The sequence below is a fragment of the Schistocerca nitens genome, chromosome 5, assembly GCF_023898315.1.
Source record: "Schistocerca nitens isolate TAMUIC-IGC-003100 chromosome 5, iqSchNite1.1, whole genome shotgun sequence".
Classification (NCBI taxonomy): domain Eukaryota; kingdom Metazoa; phylum Arthropoda; class Insecta; order Orthoptera; family Acrididae; genus Schistocerca; species Schistocerca nitens.
Window position 1 is genome coordinate 656,546,742 of NC_064618.1, and position 18,100 is coordinate 656,564,841.

Here is an 18,100-nt window from a genome sequence, read left to right on the forward strand (position 1 = left end):
CTTGTAATGAATTATCAGAGGTGACACATCCTGCCTCTTCTTGACAGGGTGTCAGTCACTGAATTTTGTTGCCCTTCTATGTACTGTATCTCTAAATTGAATTCTTGGAGAAACAAAGCCCAACAAGTCGGTCTGTTGTGCAACAGCTTACTTTGTGTTGGACAACTTAATGCTCTGTGTTCTGAATGTGCTATCACTTGCAGTCAGTTAATAGATAATGGTATTTGCAAACAACCCACACTACTTCTAATTTTTTTTTTTTTTTTCCTCCTCAGATGTAGTGTTGTTTCATCGACAGGCTGTCAGCAATCTGCTAGCATTCGTCCACTATATATCACCTGATGGACCGTGTTAATGCGTAGTCTTACCCAGACGCACGGATAACATCAAAGCCCAGCATCCTGTGATCCACTTACTAGATAACTAACATGTTTACGGAGGTGACAGTAGAACTTTTGGTTTGGTCACCACGTTGGTGCGGTCGTGGAGGGGCCCCATCTCTAATAAGCAAAAGCCAACATTTTTCTATTAACTTTCTCCATTATATCTGACTATTTCTGTCATTTTGTAAATCTGCACCCAGTCCAAATCCTGAAGACTCACAGACGGTGTGAAACTTCTTGGTACAGTCAGGGTGGCGGAGAATTATTCGCTCAATTAGTACTTGCTTGATCCTTTACATTTCTTTTGTACAATCAGAGGACCAATGCCACAGTACATCTTTCTTTAACAGATTTGCAAAAGTGTACACTATTTAGTGTCTGGTCTGGCATGAAATGGTGGTAACCAAAAAATTATTTATGTTGCTTTTTTTCTGGTTGTGGATATTTCAGAATAGCTTCAACCTTTACAGGATTTGCTCTTATACCTTCACTGTTATTAAGTGTCCTAGGAACTTTAATTTGCTGGTGACATATTTGGCCTATTCCAGATTAACAATAATATTCATCTCCCACAACTTTTTAAACACTTTTTCAGTAGTGTGAATATGCTCTTCCCAAGTTCAAGATAGAATAAGTAAGTCATTTCCATATAGAACTATGTGATCTATTATTTCTTCGCCTAATGCTTGATCAAGTGCTCTAATGAATTCTGTTATTGATACCTTCAAAAGGCGTAACACAGAACCAATAACATCTGTTAAACAGGAAGGTAATGCACTTACAAGATTCAAGAATCAGGATCATTGATCCACAATCAAATATTGATATTCCCACCCCCACTGCAATCATAATAGACAGTGTCATTGGGTCATCATGGGAACAAGTAAGGGTCATCCAATGTGGAAACCCATATTCGCCAATGTGTGCTGAAGGATGTACTCCAAAATGTTTCTGCCTGCACCAGCATCATATTCTGTTGGTTTTAGCCACAGGTTGCTGCCTATCCAACTTTACTACTACACTGACCTCCATATTCTGTGATGAGGCCTGGGTGTCCAACAATTGTCATCTTCTCATGGTTTCACTGTCCTTTAGCTGCTTTCCACAGATGTGCACAAGTTGCTTGGTAGCATGCAAACAGCCAACCAGCTTCATCATTTCCAAGACACTTGTTCTCAGATAACAGGCCATAACATTCCGCCCATTGTCAAAGTTGCTTGTGTGCCATCCCCTCCCCCTCCACCCCCCTCCCCCTCAGGACAAAGCAGTTTTACCTTGAAAATGACAGGAAGTGTGCCTATCGAAAATTTGGCAGTTGTCATTGATGCCACCCAACAGCATTCCCACAAGTTATTTGAATAGTGTTGCTTTAGTTGTGACCTGCCTGCACATGCCGAGAGAAACTCGGGTCTTACTAGCTATCAAAAGTGCGATCTCTGCATCGTCAGAGGACTACCACTGTACAGGTACCCAACAAGCTTCAACATGGAATGGTTACCATGCTAGGTAATGGGCACGTTCCCCACACAGCCCTCACAATCTGTATACGATTCTGAAAAAGTGGAGGTCGGACCCTGGTGGCTGAACATATCTGTTCATTTGGGGACACTGGGATTCCAATCACTGCCATCATGCCATGTTGCCTTTACTATGGTGCCCATGGCGAGAGCCCTCATTCAGATTACCGGTAGGTGGTGAATGTTTGGTATCATGAAACGACCAAAGTTATCAGCTGCTGGCAGCAAGGCTCCACAGTCTCTTCAGTCAGACTGCAACTCAGAGCCAGTCCTTACAACCCAAGGAACTTTTCCTCCTTAGGTATGCCATGGGATGGGAATAAGAAACAAGGGCCTTGCAATAATTCTCCTCAGGTCCTGGTTTGCACCCGAACAGATGGAGGTCCTTTCTCTCTATCAAACCAATTTTTCTTGTGTGGAATATTGAAAACAGATTTGGCAAACTATATATCCATAGCAAATTAAGTAGTAGCTCTATGTTAATTAAGTTGGCAAATCCTACCTAGTCCCGGGCATTAACCCCACTTGTAAACAACTTGGTGATGTAGCTGTTGCCATCAGACCCCAAAAGAATTTCAGCGTGGTACAAGGGTTAATTTTCCACCAGGACATAACGCCATGTATAGACGAAGAATTAAGAGAACACATTGGAGAGGTGGGGGTATCCACTTCACATGTTGTATACATTGGACTGCCAGAGACGAGGTAGACACTGGCACTTTCATCCTTGTTTTTAATAGGGATTTGCTTCCAGAGAAGGCCAATGTCATGTGGTACCAGGATGTGAAGCCATAGTTTCCACCTCCAGTGTGATGCTTGTAAGTATATTCTTTCCAATGAATGTACAACCTGATTTGTGGAGACCACTTCACGAAAGGTCACCATGCATGCTACCACCTGTATGTGTCAGTTGTGGGAAACATCACCCCTCCCCAACCCACAAAGTGTGTTAAACTATTCAAAGAACACACAATCCATGAACTGTACATCTACATCTACATCTATACTCCGCGAGCCACCTTACGGTGTGTGGCGGAGGGTACTTATTGTACCACTATCTGATCCCCCCTTCCCTGTTCCATTCACGAATTGTGCGTGGGAAGAACGACTGCTTGTAAGTCTCCGTATTTGCTCTAATTTCTCGGATCTTTTCGTTGTGATCATTACGCGAGATATATGTGGGCGGTAGTAATATGTTGCCCATCTCTTCCCGGAATGTGCTCTCTCGTAATTTCGATAATAAACCTCTCCGTATTGCGTAACGCCTTTCTTGAAGTGTCCGCCACTGGAGCTTGTTCAGCATCTCCGTAACGCTCTCGCGCTGACTAAATGTCCCCATGACGAATCGCGCTGCTTTTCGCTGGATCATGTCTATCTCTTCTATTAATCCAACCTGGTAAGGGTCCCATACTGATGAGCAATACTCAAGAATCGGACGAACAAGTGTTTTGTAAGCTACTTCTTTCGTCGATGAGTCACATTTTCTTAGAATTCTTCCTATGAATCTCAACCTGGCGCCTGCTTTTCCCACTATTTGTTTTATGTGATCATTCCACTTCAGATCGCTCCGGATAGTAACTCCTAAGTATTTTACGGTCGTTACCGCTTCCAATGATTTACCACCTATGGCATAATCGTACTGGAATGGATTTCTGCCCCTATGTATGCGCATTATATTACATTTATCTACGTTTAGGGAAAGCTGCCAGCTGTCGCACCATGCATTAATCCTCTGCAGGTCCTCCTGGAGTACGTACGAGTCTTCTGATGTTGCTACTTTCTTGTAGACAACCGTGTCATCTGCAAATAGCCTCACGGAGCTACCGATGTTGTCAACTAAGTCATTTATGTAAATTGTAAACAATAAAGGTCCTATCACGCTTCCCTGCGGTACTCCCGAAATTACCTCTACATCTGCAGATTTTGAACCGTTAAGAATGACATGTTGTGTTCTTTCTTCTAGGAAATCCTGAATCCAATCACAAACCTGGTCCGATATTCCGTAAGCTCGTATTTTTTTCACTAAACGTAAGTGCGGAACCGTATCAAATGCCTTCCTGAAGTCCAGGAATACGGCATCAATCTGCTCGCCAGTGTCTACGGCACTGTGAATTTCTTGGGCAAATAGGGCGAGCTGAGTTTCACATGATCTCTGTTTGCGGAATCCATGTTGGTTATGATGAAGGAGATTTGTATTATCTAAGAACGTCATAATACGAGAACACAAAACATGTTCCATTATTCTACAACAGATTGACGTAAGCGAAATAGGCCTATAATTATTCGCATCTGATTTATGACCCCTCTTGAAAATGGGAACGACCTGCGCTTTCTTCCAGTCGCTAGGTACTTTACGTTCTTCCAGCGATCTACGATAAATTGCTGATAGAAAGGGGGCAAGTTCTTTAGCATAATCACTGTAGAATCTTAAGGGTATCTCGTCTGGTCCGGATGCTTTTCCGCTACTAAGTGATAGTTGTTTTTCAATTCCGATATCGTTTATTTCAATATTTTCCATTTTGGCGTCCGTGCGACGGCTGAAGTCAGGGACCGTGTTACGATTTTCCGCAGTGAAACAGTTTCGGAACACTGAATTCAGTATTTCTGCCTTTCTTCGGTCGTCCTCTGTTTCGGTGCCATCGTGGTCAACGAGTGACTGAATAGGGGATTTAGATCCGCTTACCGATTTTACATATGACCAAAACTTTTTAGGGTTCTTGTTTAGATTGTTTGCCAATGTTTTATGTTCGAATTCGTTGAATGCTTCTCTCATTGCTCTCTTTACGCTCTTTTTCGCTTCGTTCAGCTTTTCCTTATCAGCTATGATTCGACTACTCTTAAACCTATGATGAAGCTTTCTTTGTTTCCGTAGTACCTTTCGTACATGATTGTTATACCACGGTGGATCTTTCCCCTCGCTTTGGACCTTAGTCGGTACGAACTTATCTAAGGCGTACTGTAGGTCATTGATCGCCTCTCGTATTTTGAAGCTCGGGAAGAGTGTGATTGTTCTTATCTAGTTCAATAATATCAACCTTTGCCACTACCTTGGCAAGGTTGTCGGCTGTACCTGGTGTATTTACTCCCTCAACTTCAACATCTGATAGTGATGCAAGTAAACGTGATTGTGGAGCTGATAGGCCTTTCTCACTTGTGGTGCCTGCGGCACCAGCTCTGGAAACAATTCCCCACACAGCCAAAGAAGCAGCCTACTCCTTCAGTATCTACTAGTGACAGGGCTCCATCTCAATAATGGTCTCCTTATAAGTTCACAAATCAGAAACCTGATGTCAGCCGGTGGCAAAAGGAGCCATAATTGTGGGTCCCAGGACTGCCCACTCTTCTCACACTCCTACACCCATAACAGATAAGACTTCACGAGAATCTTGACCAATGAATGTTGTGAAATAGAAGAAGTAGGAGGAGGAGAAATCTTGGTGGAAGGTCCTATGACACCCTGGAAGCAGCAGGTCCCCTCCTCCTGTCAGAATCCTAGCTGATGTTTGGTGATGTTGTTCCATCTCCATTGGCGACAGTGATCCTGGGGTGTGACCTGTCTTCTTGACCCCTTCACACCTAACCAGGACATTCAGACATGATGATCCAATGGAACTGCAATGGAAATTACTGCCACCTGCGAGAATTAAACAATTAATTTTCTCGTGATCTATGATCTGTGTTGCTCTTCAAGAAAAACATTTCACTGATGACTACTGCCCAGTTCTTTGAGTTTACTGTGCATTCTGTTGAAATTGTACTAATCCAGAGAGAGCATCTGAATAGGTCTGCACATTGGTTTGCATGGTAATCATCAGTGAGTAGATTCCATTCTGTGTCATGTTGGAAGCAATAGCAGTGCAAGTGCAAATGACACCAGAAATCACCATTTGCAACATTTATGAACCTCGTGGGAGGGCACTCACTCACCTTGAGATGCTCGCCTTAATCCAACAACTCTTCCCCCCATGTTTTCCAAATTAATATTTCACTGTGTACCAATGCCCATGCGGAAGTACCACTTCATCCTGTATGAGCATTCTGCTTTGCCAGCTTCTTTGTTGTCTCAATCTGTCTCCCCTCAATACTTTTATGCACCTTTTCAGCTATTGACATAATGACCTATTCTCCCAATCTCATGGCTTTACTACTTTACTCTCACTTACTTGTCACTGCCTTGTGGACAATTTACCGTGTTGTGCTATTTGAAGAACTAATTGGCAATTGCACACCTCTGCTTTCAACTTCAGCCCCTCTCTGAATATGATAAGTTCGATGATTAGGAAATTGTCGTATGGTGCTAGCATAAAAGTGTTTTGATGAAGTGCATTTCAGGATTTGCATCAATTTTGCACCTCTTCTCCCTAAATGCTATACAGTCCCTTCCTTCTGTTCGAATTTTTCACACATTTCTCATTTTCTTTTATACTGATTGAATTCTTAACACAGCTATAGTACTAACATTTGAAATGCCAGGTTTTCTCATGAGAGTGCTCCATTTGATTGCCACAGCATGTTCACTGGTTTTAAACATTTTGGATGAGCAGTGTTCCGCAGCTTACATAAATTTCATTGAAGACATTTTGTCGCTGAAGAACCTCCTCCCTGCTGTGTTTACATAAAATTATTACCCAATCAATACTGGGGCTTTGCCTATCATCAGATACACTGGTGAGAGGTTAAGGTTACAGATACACAGTTCTTCAAAAACCTTTCTCAGTAAAGTTAATCTAAAACATTTTAAAAACAGTCCTAAGACAAAGGGCTTACAAACCATGGTACTTACATCAGCTTGTGTTATTTCCTTATCCATCTTGTTGGACCAGTGTGCTGTAGTGAAATAATCCAAACTATATATGAGTAACATGATTTGTATGTCCCTCTTTATCATATCTCTTTATCTTATGTTTTTAACAATCAGAAAAGAATGTCAATATTGAAAGTAAGTAACTTTTATGTTAATAATTTTTATTATTTTTGACTAGCTTCAATCTTAGTCATCATCAGGTCAACAAATATTACCAAAATAACACGGGAGGATAGTTTCCTGGTGTCAAAAGTACAGACAGAAAACACGAGTCCACTGCATCGAGCATAATGGTTTGATAATATGTTTTTATCTTGTTTTAGATCAGTGTTGTTGACAAGTTTTTCATAACTGAATAATTGTTTCTCTGTATTCTTATCTTCTGCCACATTTACCAAGGATGGGCTAAGCCTGAACGCTAAGCAGATTATAAAGCAATGAAAATACAGTTGAGGAGATATGAACTTTCAGGTTTTCTCACTGTGATTGACTAAAGGTGTTAAGCCGAATTGTTGTTTCCCTTTTATGCACAATATTTTGATGACTGACCTGGTCTCTGCTTCAGTTGCTGTGAATTGTGCTGCTGTGTCTAGTCGCTGGCTGGACCCTAACCAGACTGTGAGCTATTACAGATCTCATGTCTCTATTGACAGCTGATTGTGAGTTTGACTACTAATACTCACTCTGCCCTTTGATGCTCTTTCCTTTTTTAGAGCCCTCACTGATATTCCATGAAACACACATTCTCTTGGCATTTTCCCAACTCTGGTGGATGTGGCTGCCAGTGAGATCTTAATAAACTGAGTGCTGGGCTCCAAGGCTTGTTTCAGTTGAAATCTCTTTCCTGTTTTACTAGGTTTCCTGACTACTTTCTCTATTGACTCCTTAATAAGGTTTTCCAGAAACTTGGTGTTTGTACCACGATACATTTCTTATCGTATTTTATTTGGTGATTACACTTGAGTCATAGCTTGGCAACAGCTGATATGTTCGGTTATTTTAGTAAGACGCATCACTAGTGTTCCTACAACTCTCCCCTCGACTATTCTAATAGTCTGTCCCCATGAAGACGTGCCATATTGGTGTAGAATGAACAAGGGCTCATGGACTGTGCAGAAAGTAACATGATGTTTTGGTCTATTGCGAGTACAGCAGCCATCTTTGTACTCAGTACATATCCAGTGGTAGTAGCATGTGGTTTCTGTCCTGCTAGTTTGCTTCCTGTGATGCGTTAAAAAGTGCGCTACAATAGAAATTCACACCAGTTGTTAGGTGCGTTTTGTGATTAGGTTTTTAGGGCAAAAAACTGCAAACCACTGGAAATTTAATGCGACCATTGTGATGCGTATGGAAAAGGAATAACGAGTGAAACCCAAGTGAGGCAGTGGTGCATTGATTTTAAAAATGACTGTACGAATGTCACAATTAGAATGGCAGAGGTAGGCTTAGCCTTGTGGTTGACAAACTGATGATGAAAATAAATGATAGAATTCACAAAAATTGTCATTTCACAATTACAGAACTTTCACAATAACAAGGTGGGCGATACGAAACAAGTATCGGGGAAAACTTAGTACAAAAATTTCATTTTTCCTCGACAAGGCACGTCCACACATGGCCAATCGTACTCTAAAGCTCCTAAGGGGTTTTGGATATGAGTTGTTTGATCATCCACCATACAACCTGGATTTGGCACTAAGCGACGACCACCTCTTCCCATGGTTCACTACATAACGCTTTGCTACTAACACCATACTGCATGCCAGTAGAAACCAGTGATTGCTATTGCAGGCAACAGATTTCTAGAGAGAGACGGTTTTCGTGTTACAGATTGTTACAGGTGACGAAAATGAAAAGTCAGTCACTGGTGTGGCACAACTTACAATCACCAAAACAGGAGAAATTCAAGGCAGCTCCCTCTGGTGGCAAAATCATGATGACAGTCTTTTAGGACAGTGATTGTGGCATTCTTGTGGATATGTTGCCAAAAGGGTCAACTATTAATTCATTAATATGTGAAGACTCTGGACAAATGCAAGAACAGTTTCTGCTGTAGAGGGTGAGGGTGAATGATCTCCATAATGGATGGTGGAGCTGGATGGCTAGTTGTCGGGAAGGCTGGAAGTTCATCACTCTGTGCATGGTTGCAGAGGTGTGACGGGTAAGGTACCAGGTGGAACCCAACATCCCATCATGTAAACAGCATTTACATATAATACAGGGTGTATATGACCCGGCAGATCTGGGAAAAACTCGGCAATTTTTTCATTCGGGAGAAAACCAGGAAAAACTCTGGAATTTTTTAGAATTCTGGGAATTTTTCATTGTTTTAGTTTGCAGTTAAATTTTTTGTAACATTAACTGCTAAGAACCAATACTGTAACAAAGGATATTACTATATCTCGCTACTGCAGAATAATACTGCAGCAATAAAACATGAAGGAGAGAAAAAAACAAAAATGAAACTAAGTTGGCAAGGAAATGCACCATATACAGCAACAAAACACAGTGCTCACACAAGTGTCTGCCAACAGCAAAATGTGTCAAAGGCTTTAGGAAGACTATGCAATGCTTCAGTACAACAAATTGCCTCTGATGAGAGTGATGTCACAACTGTTTATATTAGATTCATTTGAGCAGTTGCGAGGGGGCGCATGCGCAGTTGAGTGGCATTGTGTGTAGTACCTTCTCCCACTTCTGGCTAAAGAAATGTGGCTATTAGCTGTATAAGCAATAGCAGCAAGCGGCCAGGCGCTACCCGGAAAAATATTACTGGCACGCCAAATCTACCAGCGTCACACATGCACAACAGGCTCGGTTCTAAAGGGCAGAGGCAAACCGGGGTATCTGCCCCGGAACGCATCCCTGTTAGTTTTTGAACCTTTTGTAACACATTATAAGTTGATTTCTGAATGAATCATGAGTTGATTTTTGATTGCTTGCACAGTGTACGTGATGTCTCTGCCAGGGGAATCCCCATCACATCTAGAAATAAACTTTCCTGCAGACACAAGGCGACTGGGCTATACGAGCTGAGTGGAATAAAGCCGAACGGGTCAATGCCAATCACTGTTTATGTGGTTGTCTGGGTCTGCGAATGATCAGCATTGTTATAATTACTAGCAAAAGTCATAGATTCAAACTACGAGAATGGAAATAAATGACTAACAGGAATAACAGGTAAGAAAGATTACGTGGTATCTTCTCAGTGTATCCAAGGAAATGAAATGTAGACAAAGTTTTTAGCCAGACCGCTACACTAGTAAGGGCCAGTTGTACAGTCCCCAGCTAGCAGGCGCTTAAGTTCTATTCTGGGAGGAGTGCGGAAAATGCATTGTACAAACATGTAATAACGCCTAACTGGAGAATAAACGCTGGATAACTAAACCGGTGATCGTGGCAGGGTTAGTGAAGTTAATCGGAGAATGAATTTGGAGACTGCAGGAATAGTGTTTAGAATTAGTGATGAGAAGGTTGTTCGTTAGAATGAGGAAGGAGAAGTTCGGGGACATCACACGAATTATAGAATAATATGACGATTCCAAATGTATATAAAAATTTCGTACTACTACTTTTCGATCTCATGCTTCAGAAGTTGGAGCGTATGAATGAAATGTGAAACTTTTGCCTCACATAAAGCTTTTTGCTTGTGGTAGGCCTAATTGGCATTTGGCATTTGATATTTGTACTTTGTAAGTAATGTTCTGTTGTCCCATAAAAATGACCATTTGTTCCAAAACAGGCTCGTTTATTTGGTGTGTGTTAAAACTTCTGTAATATTACACATCCCTAATTCATTTTATCTAGCACACAGTGACAAAATACACGTAATCAGATCAAGAAACCATACCAGTCTTGGGTACTGTTTGTATTAACAGCTTTTTCAGTTTGAGACAACATTTCATTTTTTCGTGTAGCAAAACATTTGATGAACTTTCATGAGGTAGTGGGGAAGTGGGTAGTCTCCACTTGAGCCGTATTTATGTTTAGTGATTTTGCTGTTTCCTCTTCGTTTTTGCTCTTACGTCAAATGAAAACGAAATGGATTTCTGTGGCCGGGAGCTATCAAGTCAGTTAAAATACATTTCCATAATTACGGAAGGCTAAAATACGTTATTAGTTTCAGATTTTATGTCCCGTTTCTGACAGTCAAGCATTAATCGCCTTGGAGAACAATGAAGTTATTTTTATCGATTTGCTAAAGAAATTTGGCTTTAATAACTTTTCCGCTGAGCCAGCCAATTTATTTGAAAAGGAGTGTTTAATTCCACACTATTAGCTAGTGTCAACTGTTTGCTGCATTTCGAGTGCACATTTTCATCTTCTAGCATGCATGGCATTATGCATAATAAAGAACCAAACATGAGATAATACAGTACTGGTGCTCCAAGAAAATTTACATACGAATGTGCACTTGAAGACGAACTATGCCTTTTAGTATGGTTCACAAAATTCCCGTGCTCTTGGAGTATCCTCTAATGTCTTGTTTCTTTTATGATATAATGTAAGATCTTTTAATGCTGTACACATGCGAACATACGAGCTTCCTGCGTCATCGTAACTGCGCAATCACGGTGACGCTTGTTCTCTGGCAACTGCTGAAACGAACCTATTTTTAACAGGTCGTGAGAAAATAATGTGAATGGTGGCTTGAAAAGCGTTACTTTCAAAGTAAATTTACTTTTACTCAAGATGAACTGTGTGTAAGAATGTACGATGAATTTCTCAAATCACAGAGCGTTTGAGTCCAGAAGATCTGACATTTATGTTGTTCTTAAAAATTTTACTGGCAGGATTTATAAGTTTTACAGTGCCGAGTAAAAGTATACTGTTAATTAACATGGAAAAAGTGTATTTTCACCTGGGAGAAAGTGTATTTTCAATCGGGAAATCCGGGAAAAGCCTGAGAATTTATTTTTTCCTTGTCCAAGTTCTGCTCGGAGAAGCAGAGCTGTGGTAAGATGTGGTCCACCACATCATACCATCTACATCTCTGGAAAAGGTCTTGACAGCACATCTCCTGGTTTGCCATACATGTACAATACATTTTGATTCTTCTTAAAGTTGAAGCATAATGTTCATTGACTGTTTACTTACTAACCTCTACTTTCTAAGGTTGATCCAGTCAACTAGCAATTGATGCACTGGGAGCTCAGGTGGGTGGGCAGTTTTCAACTAAAATACACTCCTGGAAATTGAAATAAGAACACCGTGAATTTATTGTCCCAGGAAGGGGAAACTTTATTGACACATTCCTGGGGTCAGATACATCACATGATCACACTGACAGAACCACAGGCACATAGACACAGGCAACAGAGCATGCACAATGTCGGCACTAGTACAGTGTATATCCACCTTTTGCAGCAATGCAGGCTGCTATTCTCCCATGGAGACAATCGTAGAGATGCTGGATGTAGTCCTGTGGAACGGCTTGCCATGCCTTTTCCACCTGGCGCCTCAGTTGGACCAGCGTTCGTGCCGGACGTGCAGACCGCGTGAGACGACGCTTCATCCAGTCCCAAACATGCTCAATGGGGGACAGATCCGGAGATCTTGCTGGCCAGGGTAGTTGACTTACACCTTCTAGAGCACGTTGGGTGGCACGGGATACATGCGGACGTGCATCGTCCTGTTGGAACAGCACGTTCCCTTGCCGGTCTAGGAATGGTAGAACGATGGGTTCGATGACGGTTTGGATGTACCGTGCACTATTCAGTGTCCCCTCGACGATCACCAGTGGTGTACGGCCAGTGTAGGAGATCGCTCCCCACACCATGATGCCGGGTGTTGGCCCTGTGTGCCTCGGTCGTATGCAGTCCTGATTGTGGCGCTCACCTGCACGGCGCCAAACACGCATATGACCATCATTGGCACCAAGGCAGAAGCGACTCTCATCGCTCAAGACGACACGTCTCCATTCGTCCCTCCATTCACGCCTGTCGCGACACCACTGGAGGCGGGCTGCACGATGTTGGGGCGTGAGCGGAAGACGGCCTAACGGTGTGCGGGACCGTAGCCCAGCTTCATGGAGACGGTTGCGAATGGTCCTCGCCGACACCCCAGGAGCAACAGTGTCCCTAATTTGCTGGGAAGTGGCGGTGCGGTCCCCTACGGCACTGCGTAGGATCCTACGGTCTTGGCGTGCATCCGTGCGTCGCTGCGGTCCGGTCCCAGGTCGACGGGCACGTGCACTTTCCGCCGACCACTGGCGACAACATCGATGTACTGTGGAGACCTCACGCCCCACGTGTTGAGCAATTCGGCGGTATGTCCACCCGGCCTCCCGCATGCCCACTATACGCCCTCGCTCAAAGTCCGTCAACTGCACATACGGTTCACGTCCACGCTGTCGCGGCATGCTACCAGTGTTAAAGACTGCGATGGAGCTCCGTATGCCACGGCAAACTGGCTGACACTGACGGCGGCGGTGCACAAATGCTGCGCAGCTAGCGCCATTCGACGGCCAACACCGCGGTTCCTGGTGTGTCCGCTGTGCCGTGCGTGTGATCATTGCTTGTACAGCCCTCTCGCAGTGTCCGGAGCAAGTATGGTGGGTCTGACACACCGGTGTCAATGTGTTCTTTTTTCCATTTCCAGGAGTGTAGATACAGGGTGCACAGAGCAGAGTTGGAACCACAGTGGCACCTGACACTGAGATACTCATCATTATAATTCTGCTATGTTGACCATTATAGTGTTGCTGCCAAGTGCTGGAGCATCTCCTCCACCATAATGCATCATTTTTGAGTTGATATTTATCCATCCACTGAACGGAGGAGGTCAGGTTCCAAGGTGGTGTTGAGGTCAGTTAGGTTCTGGGCCTGAAGTATTTTCAGTTGTTTATCTGGCCAGGACAACACATTCACAGTTGTAGTCCCAGTTGGCAGCTAACAATCCTTAGGGGTTTCTGCACATATCCTTCTTGACATATAGGGTCCCTGCCCCTATAGGAAAGTACCCAACACTCTTTCCTCCATTCTCTGCAAAATAACTTAATTCACTATGTCACTGTATCAGCATTACTCTTTCTTATTCTAATTGCAAAACTTTCTACTGACTCATTCTGCCTCGTAGCAGTTCACAAAAGAATCAAGAGCTATTGTGTTTCTTTTTAGCGGCAGCTGAGTCTAACGAGCGGGGTAAAACTAGTTGAGGTTCTATCCTCTCCTACAGCAGCTACTATTTATTTACTTCTGTTTTTACCTGCTCTTAACTGAGCTACTCGCTCCCTGAAGATACAGTTGCTTCTTGCACAGTAACACACTGTCTCTCAGACTTGGACATAGTGGGGCCTCTATCCAAAAAAAAAAAAACAGCTGGGGAACAAAATAGGATGAGTAGAGGGCACTTAAAAGTAACGATATCGTAACACACCTTCATTTTGCTGTGATTTAATTTCTCTGCCTAAGTGGCTCCTCATGGTTAATACTTTACATGCTTAAAAACAGTGAGCCATACCCCTGCTCATAATGAACCACACTGCCTATACCAACTGCCACAAATTAACATACATTCCTTTCGAAATTCATTGTATATACCTTCAGATCGTCATCTGAGCCAAATTCTGCACACTGCACAATCGCATATATGGTAGGAGACTGACTGATTCTCTGTTGCAAAAAATAAGCAGAAAAGTTTCCGCACTGGCCGGTGTGGCCGAGCGGTTCTAGGCGCTTCAGTCTGGAACCGCACGACCACTACAGTCACAGGTTCGAATCCTGCCTCTGGCATGGATGTGTGTGATGTCCTTAGGTTCATTAGGTTTAAGTAGTTCGAAGTTCTAGGGGACTGATGACCTCAGATGTTAAGTCCCATAGTGCTCAGAGCCATTTGAAAAGTTTCCACACTCATTCTACCATGTTCTTGATGATGCAAGTTGTGGCCGCTGATGTTATCCTTTACGCAGTTATCCATCGCAGGAACACTCCTGACACCATTTGTAGAAAAATATAAGTTAATGCAAATAAATAGGAAGAATAAACCCATGATGTTAGGCTACAGAATTAATAGTCTGCTGCTTGGCACAGTCACGTCAATTAAATATCTAGGCATAACGTTGCAAAGCAATATGAAATAGAATGAGCATGTAGGGATTGTAGTAGGGATGCTGAATGCTCGACTTTAGTTTTTTGGGAGACTTTTGGGAAAGTGTGTTCCATCTGTAAAGGAGACCTCATATAGGATGCTATGTGACCCATTGTTGGTCTGAGCAACACACAAGTATTATGGAGATGCTTTGGGAACTCAATTGGCAATCACTAGAGGGAGGGTGACATTCTTTTTGAGGAGCACTGTTAAGAAAATTTAGAGAACCAGTATTTGAGGCCGACTGTAGAATGATTCTACTGCCGCCAATGCACATTTCATGTAAGGACCACGAAGAAAAGACTAGAGAGCTTAGAGCTCATATGAAGGCATATACACAGTCATTTTTCCTTTGCTTGAATGGAACAGGAAACAACATAAGTAGTAGTCATACAGGGTACCCTTTGCCACACACCATACAGTGGCTTGCAAAGTGTGTATGTAGATGTAGAAGTCAGAGATGAATATTCCATGGTGGTTGATGGAGGTGAGTAGCTAGTGTTCAGGAAAGCCTGCAGTCCACCATGCTAGGCATGGTTCCAGAGGTGTAGTGAGTTGGTACCAGGTGGAGACAGGTATCCATCATGAAAATAGCTTTAACATATAATCATTTATTACATACCAAAGTACATCATTGGTGAAGTGATCCAAACACCCTCTCCCCCCAATCTCCCCCTGCTCCCCTCTCCCCCCTCTCCCCCTGCCCCCGCTCTCCCCCCTCTCCCCCTGCCCCCGCTCTCCCCCCTCTCCCCCTGCCCCCGCTCTCCCCCCTCTCCCCCTGCCCCCGCTCTCCCCCCTCTCCCCCTGCCCCCGCTCTCCCCCCTCCCCCTGCCCCCGCTCTCCCCCCTCTCCCCCTGCCCCCGCTCTCCCCCTGCTCCCCTCTCTCCCTCTCCCCTCTCCCCCTGCTCCCCTCTCTCCCTCTCCCCTCTCCCCCTGCTCCCCTCTCTCCCTCTCCCCTCTCCCCCTGCTCCCCTCTCTCCCTCTCCCCTCCCCCCTCTCCCCCTGCTCGCATCTCCCCCCCTCTCCCCCTGCTCCCCTCTCTCCCCTCTCCCCCTGCTCCCCTCTCTCCCCACTCTCCCCCCTTTGTCCCCACTCTCCCCCATTTGCCCCCACTCTCCCCCCTTTGCCCCCACTCTCCCCCCTTTGCCCCCACTCTCCCCCCTTTGCCCCCACTCTCTCCCCTTTGCCCCCACTCTCCCCCCTTTGCCCCCACTCTCCCTCCTCTGCCCCCACTCTCCCCCACTCTCCCTCCTCTGCCCCCACTCTCCCCCACTCTCCCTCCTCTGCCCCCACTCTCCCCCCTCCGCCCCCCACTCTCCCCCCTCTGTCCACTCTCCCTCCCTCTGTCCCCTCTGCCCACTCTCCCTCCCTCTGTTTCCTCTGCCCACTCCCCTCCCTCTTACCCGCACTTCCCCCTCTTCCTCCCTCTCCCCCTCTCCCCCATGGATCATGCAGACTCAAATTATGGACCCCAGTGAGGACAGCGTCAGGTCATACTTGCTACATGTTCCTGTGCCGATGATGGTGGTCAGCAACAGAGTTTGTCCTCACTGAGTGATGAACAGCAACAGTGTGCCTACACATGTGATGTCAACTTACTCAAAGCTGGTGTGAAGCCATAAAACCTGATGTAGATTGTGTAGAAAAATAGTACATGTAAAAGAAACTGTTAACAATATGAGTGCGTTCTAAGAAAAATTTGTGGGGCACTATTTATTGAACAGCCTTCGTATACATCTCTATTCAATTTCTTAATGGTTTTTATTGTGTTTTCAGATTGCAGTGAATGGTGTACATTTCACAGAGTACATACACCGCACACCGTATGAGAGAGTTACCCACCTACAAATCCACCAGGACGTCCAGCTCAGCCTGATACAGTGGGAGGGTGGCAGCATCTCGGCAGGTGCTCCATTGACCCCAGGCTTCGTGATCCCACCACCAGGTGGCGGCCCACCACCACCCTACCCCGGGCACGGTGGTCATCCAGGCTACCCCGGGTATGTCGCTCCTCCTGGCCATCTGCCACAACCACCCGCATATCCTGGTGCCCCCCCTGGCTATGCCCCTCCTCCACCAGGCTGCCCACCACTACCACCTGGATATTCGGTAAGACTTATTTGTTTTTGTAATGTCATTTACCAGCCTGTTTTGTGTTTTGTCTTTCTATGTTTTGTGTGTTTGTGTGTGTGTGTGTGTGTGTGTGTGTGTGTGTGTGTGTGTGTGTGTGTGTTGTGTATTTTGTTTGTGATAGCACATATATTTGCAGAATTTCATAGAGACAAGGAATTGGGAAAAGTATACTGGGTTTCACTTGTCAAAGAAAAGCACGGTAATAATAATAATAATAATGCAAAAACTGATATATCAACTGTGGTGAAACTGTAAAAATGTAGAACACCTGACTTGACATAAATAAAACAAGAAAATGTTAATTCAAATGAAAAATCATTTTCTACAACTTTTCATAGTACATTATTCCTAATAAATCTGTAGAAACAGAATATATACTAGCGTATCATGTGAAACTTTGAACATTTCATAAAAGCAAAATTGCCATCTTTATTATGTCTGGGTAAATTTTAAATCTTACATTCATTGCCAGGGGATAGGAAGATTTTGTCTCCACATTCTAAGGAACTTAACTCACTAAACTTGTATTTCTATTTAAATCTACCATCTAACAAATCCTGGTGTTGGATGCTGAAGTATCTTTGTGCTCATATTCTGGAAGGCTCTAAATTCTTGTGCCATACTCCAGTAATACTTTAGCATACCCGGGATTCAACGCAACAGCCATTTGGAGTCTTTATTGATGTTAACCTTGGGCAGTTTATACATTTCACATAAAGAAGTGTTTCATGCAGGATGCTGGTACATTCTCGTCCTGTGTGTTTCCCATGATTGTTGTACTATGGAGAAATGTAGATACTGTGATCTAACATGGAGATAAAGCATTTCCAGAACCATCTCCATGTAGCACATTTTCTTCTTTCACTTATTAGCAATGTGTCCTGAAAGTTATCTTTTTTTTACACCCTGCTAAATCCTTGAGTTCTGAAACTGTTCCATTGTTTGCATGTAAACTTTTTCACAGACATGGTATACTGCTGATGTTACAACAAAATCAATCTCTCTCTCTCTCTCTCTCTCTCTCTCTCTCTCTCTCTCTCTCTCTCTCTGTGTGTGTGTGTGTGTGTGTGTGTGTGTGTGTGTGTGTGTGTGTGTGTGTGTGTGTGTGTGTGAGAGAGAGAGAGAGAGAGAGTCAGTCAGTGTTTTGCCCCCCCCCCCCCCCCCAAGAAATATAT

General features: G+C 43.9%; 1 protein-coding gene across 6 annotated transcripts in view; it reads left to right on the forward strand.

Moving 5' to 3' along the window:
• LOC126259423 (galectin-4-like) overlaps positions 1–18,100 on the forward strand; it is a 136,032-nt gene that overhangs the window by 64,985 nt on the left and 52,947 nt on the right. For all 6 annotated transcript variants that reach the window (XM_049956213.1, XM_049956210.1, XM_049956214.1 and 3 more), the window contains exon 5: positions 16,569–16,901. In XM_049956213.1, the coding sequence (XP_049812170.1) occupies positions 16,569–16,901 (333 nt within the window). The remainder of the gene's footprint in view (positions 1–16,568; positions 16,902–18,100) is intronic.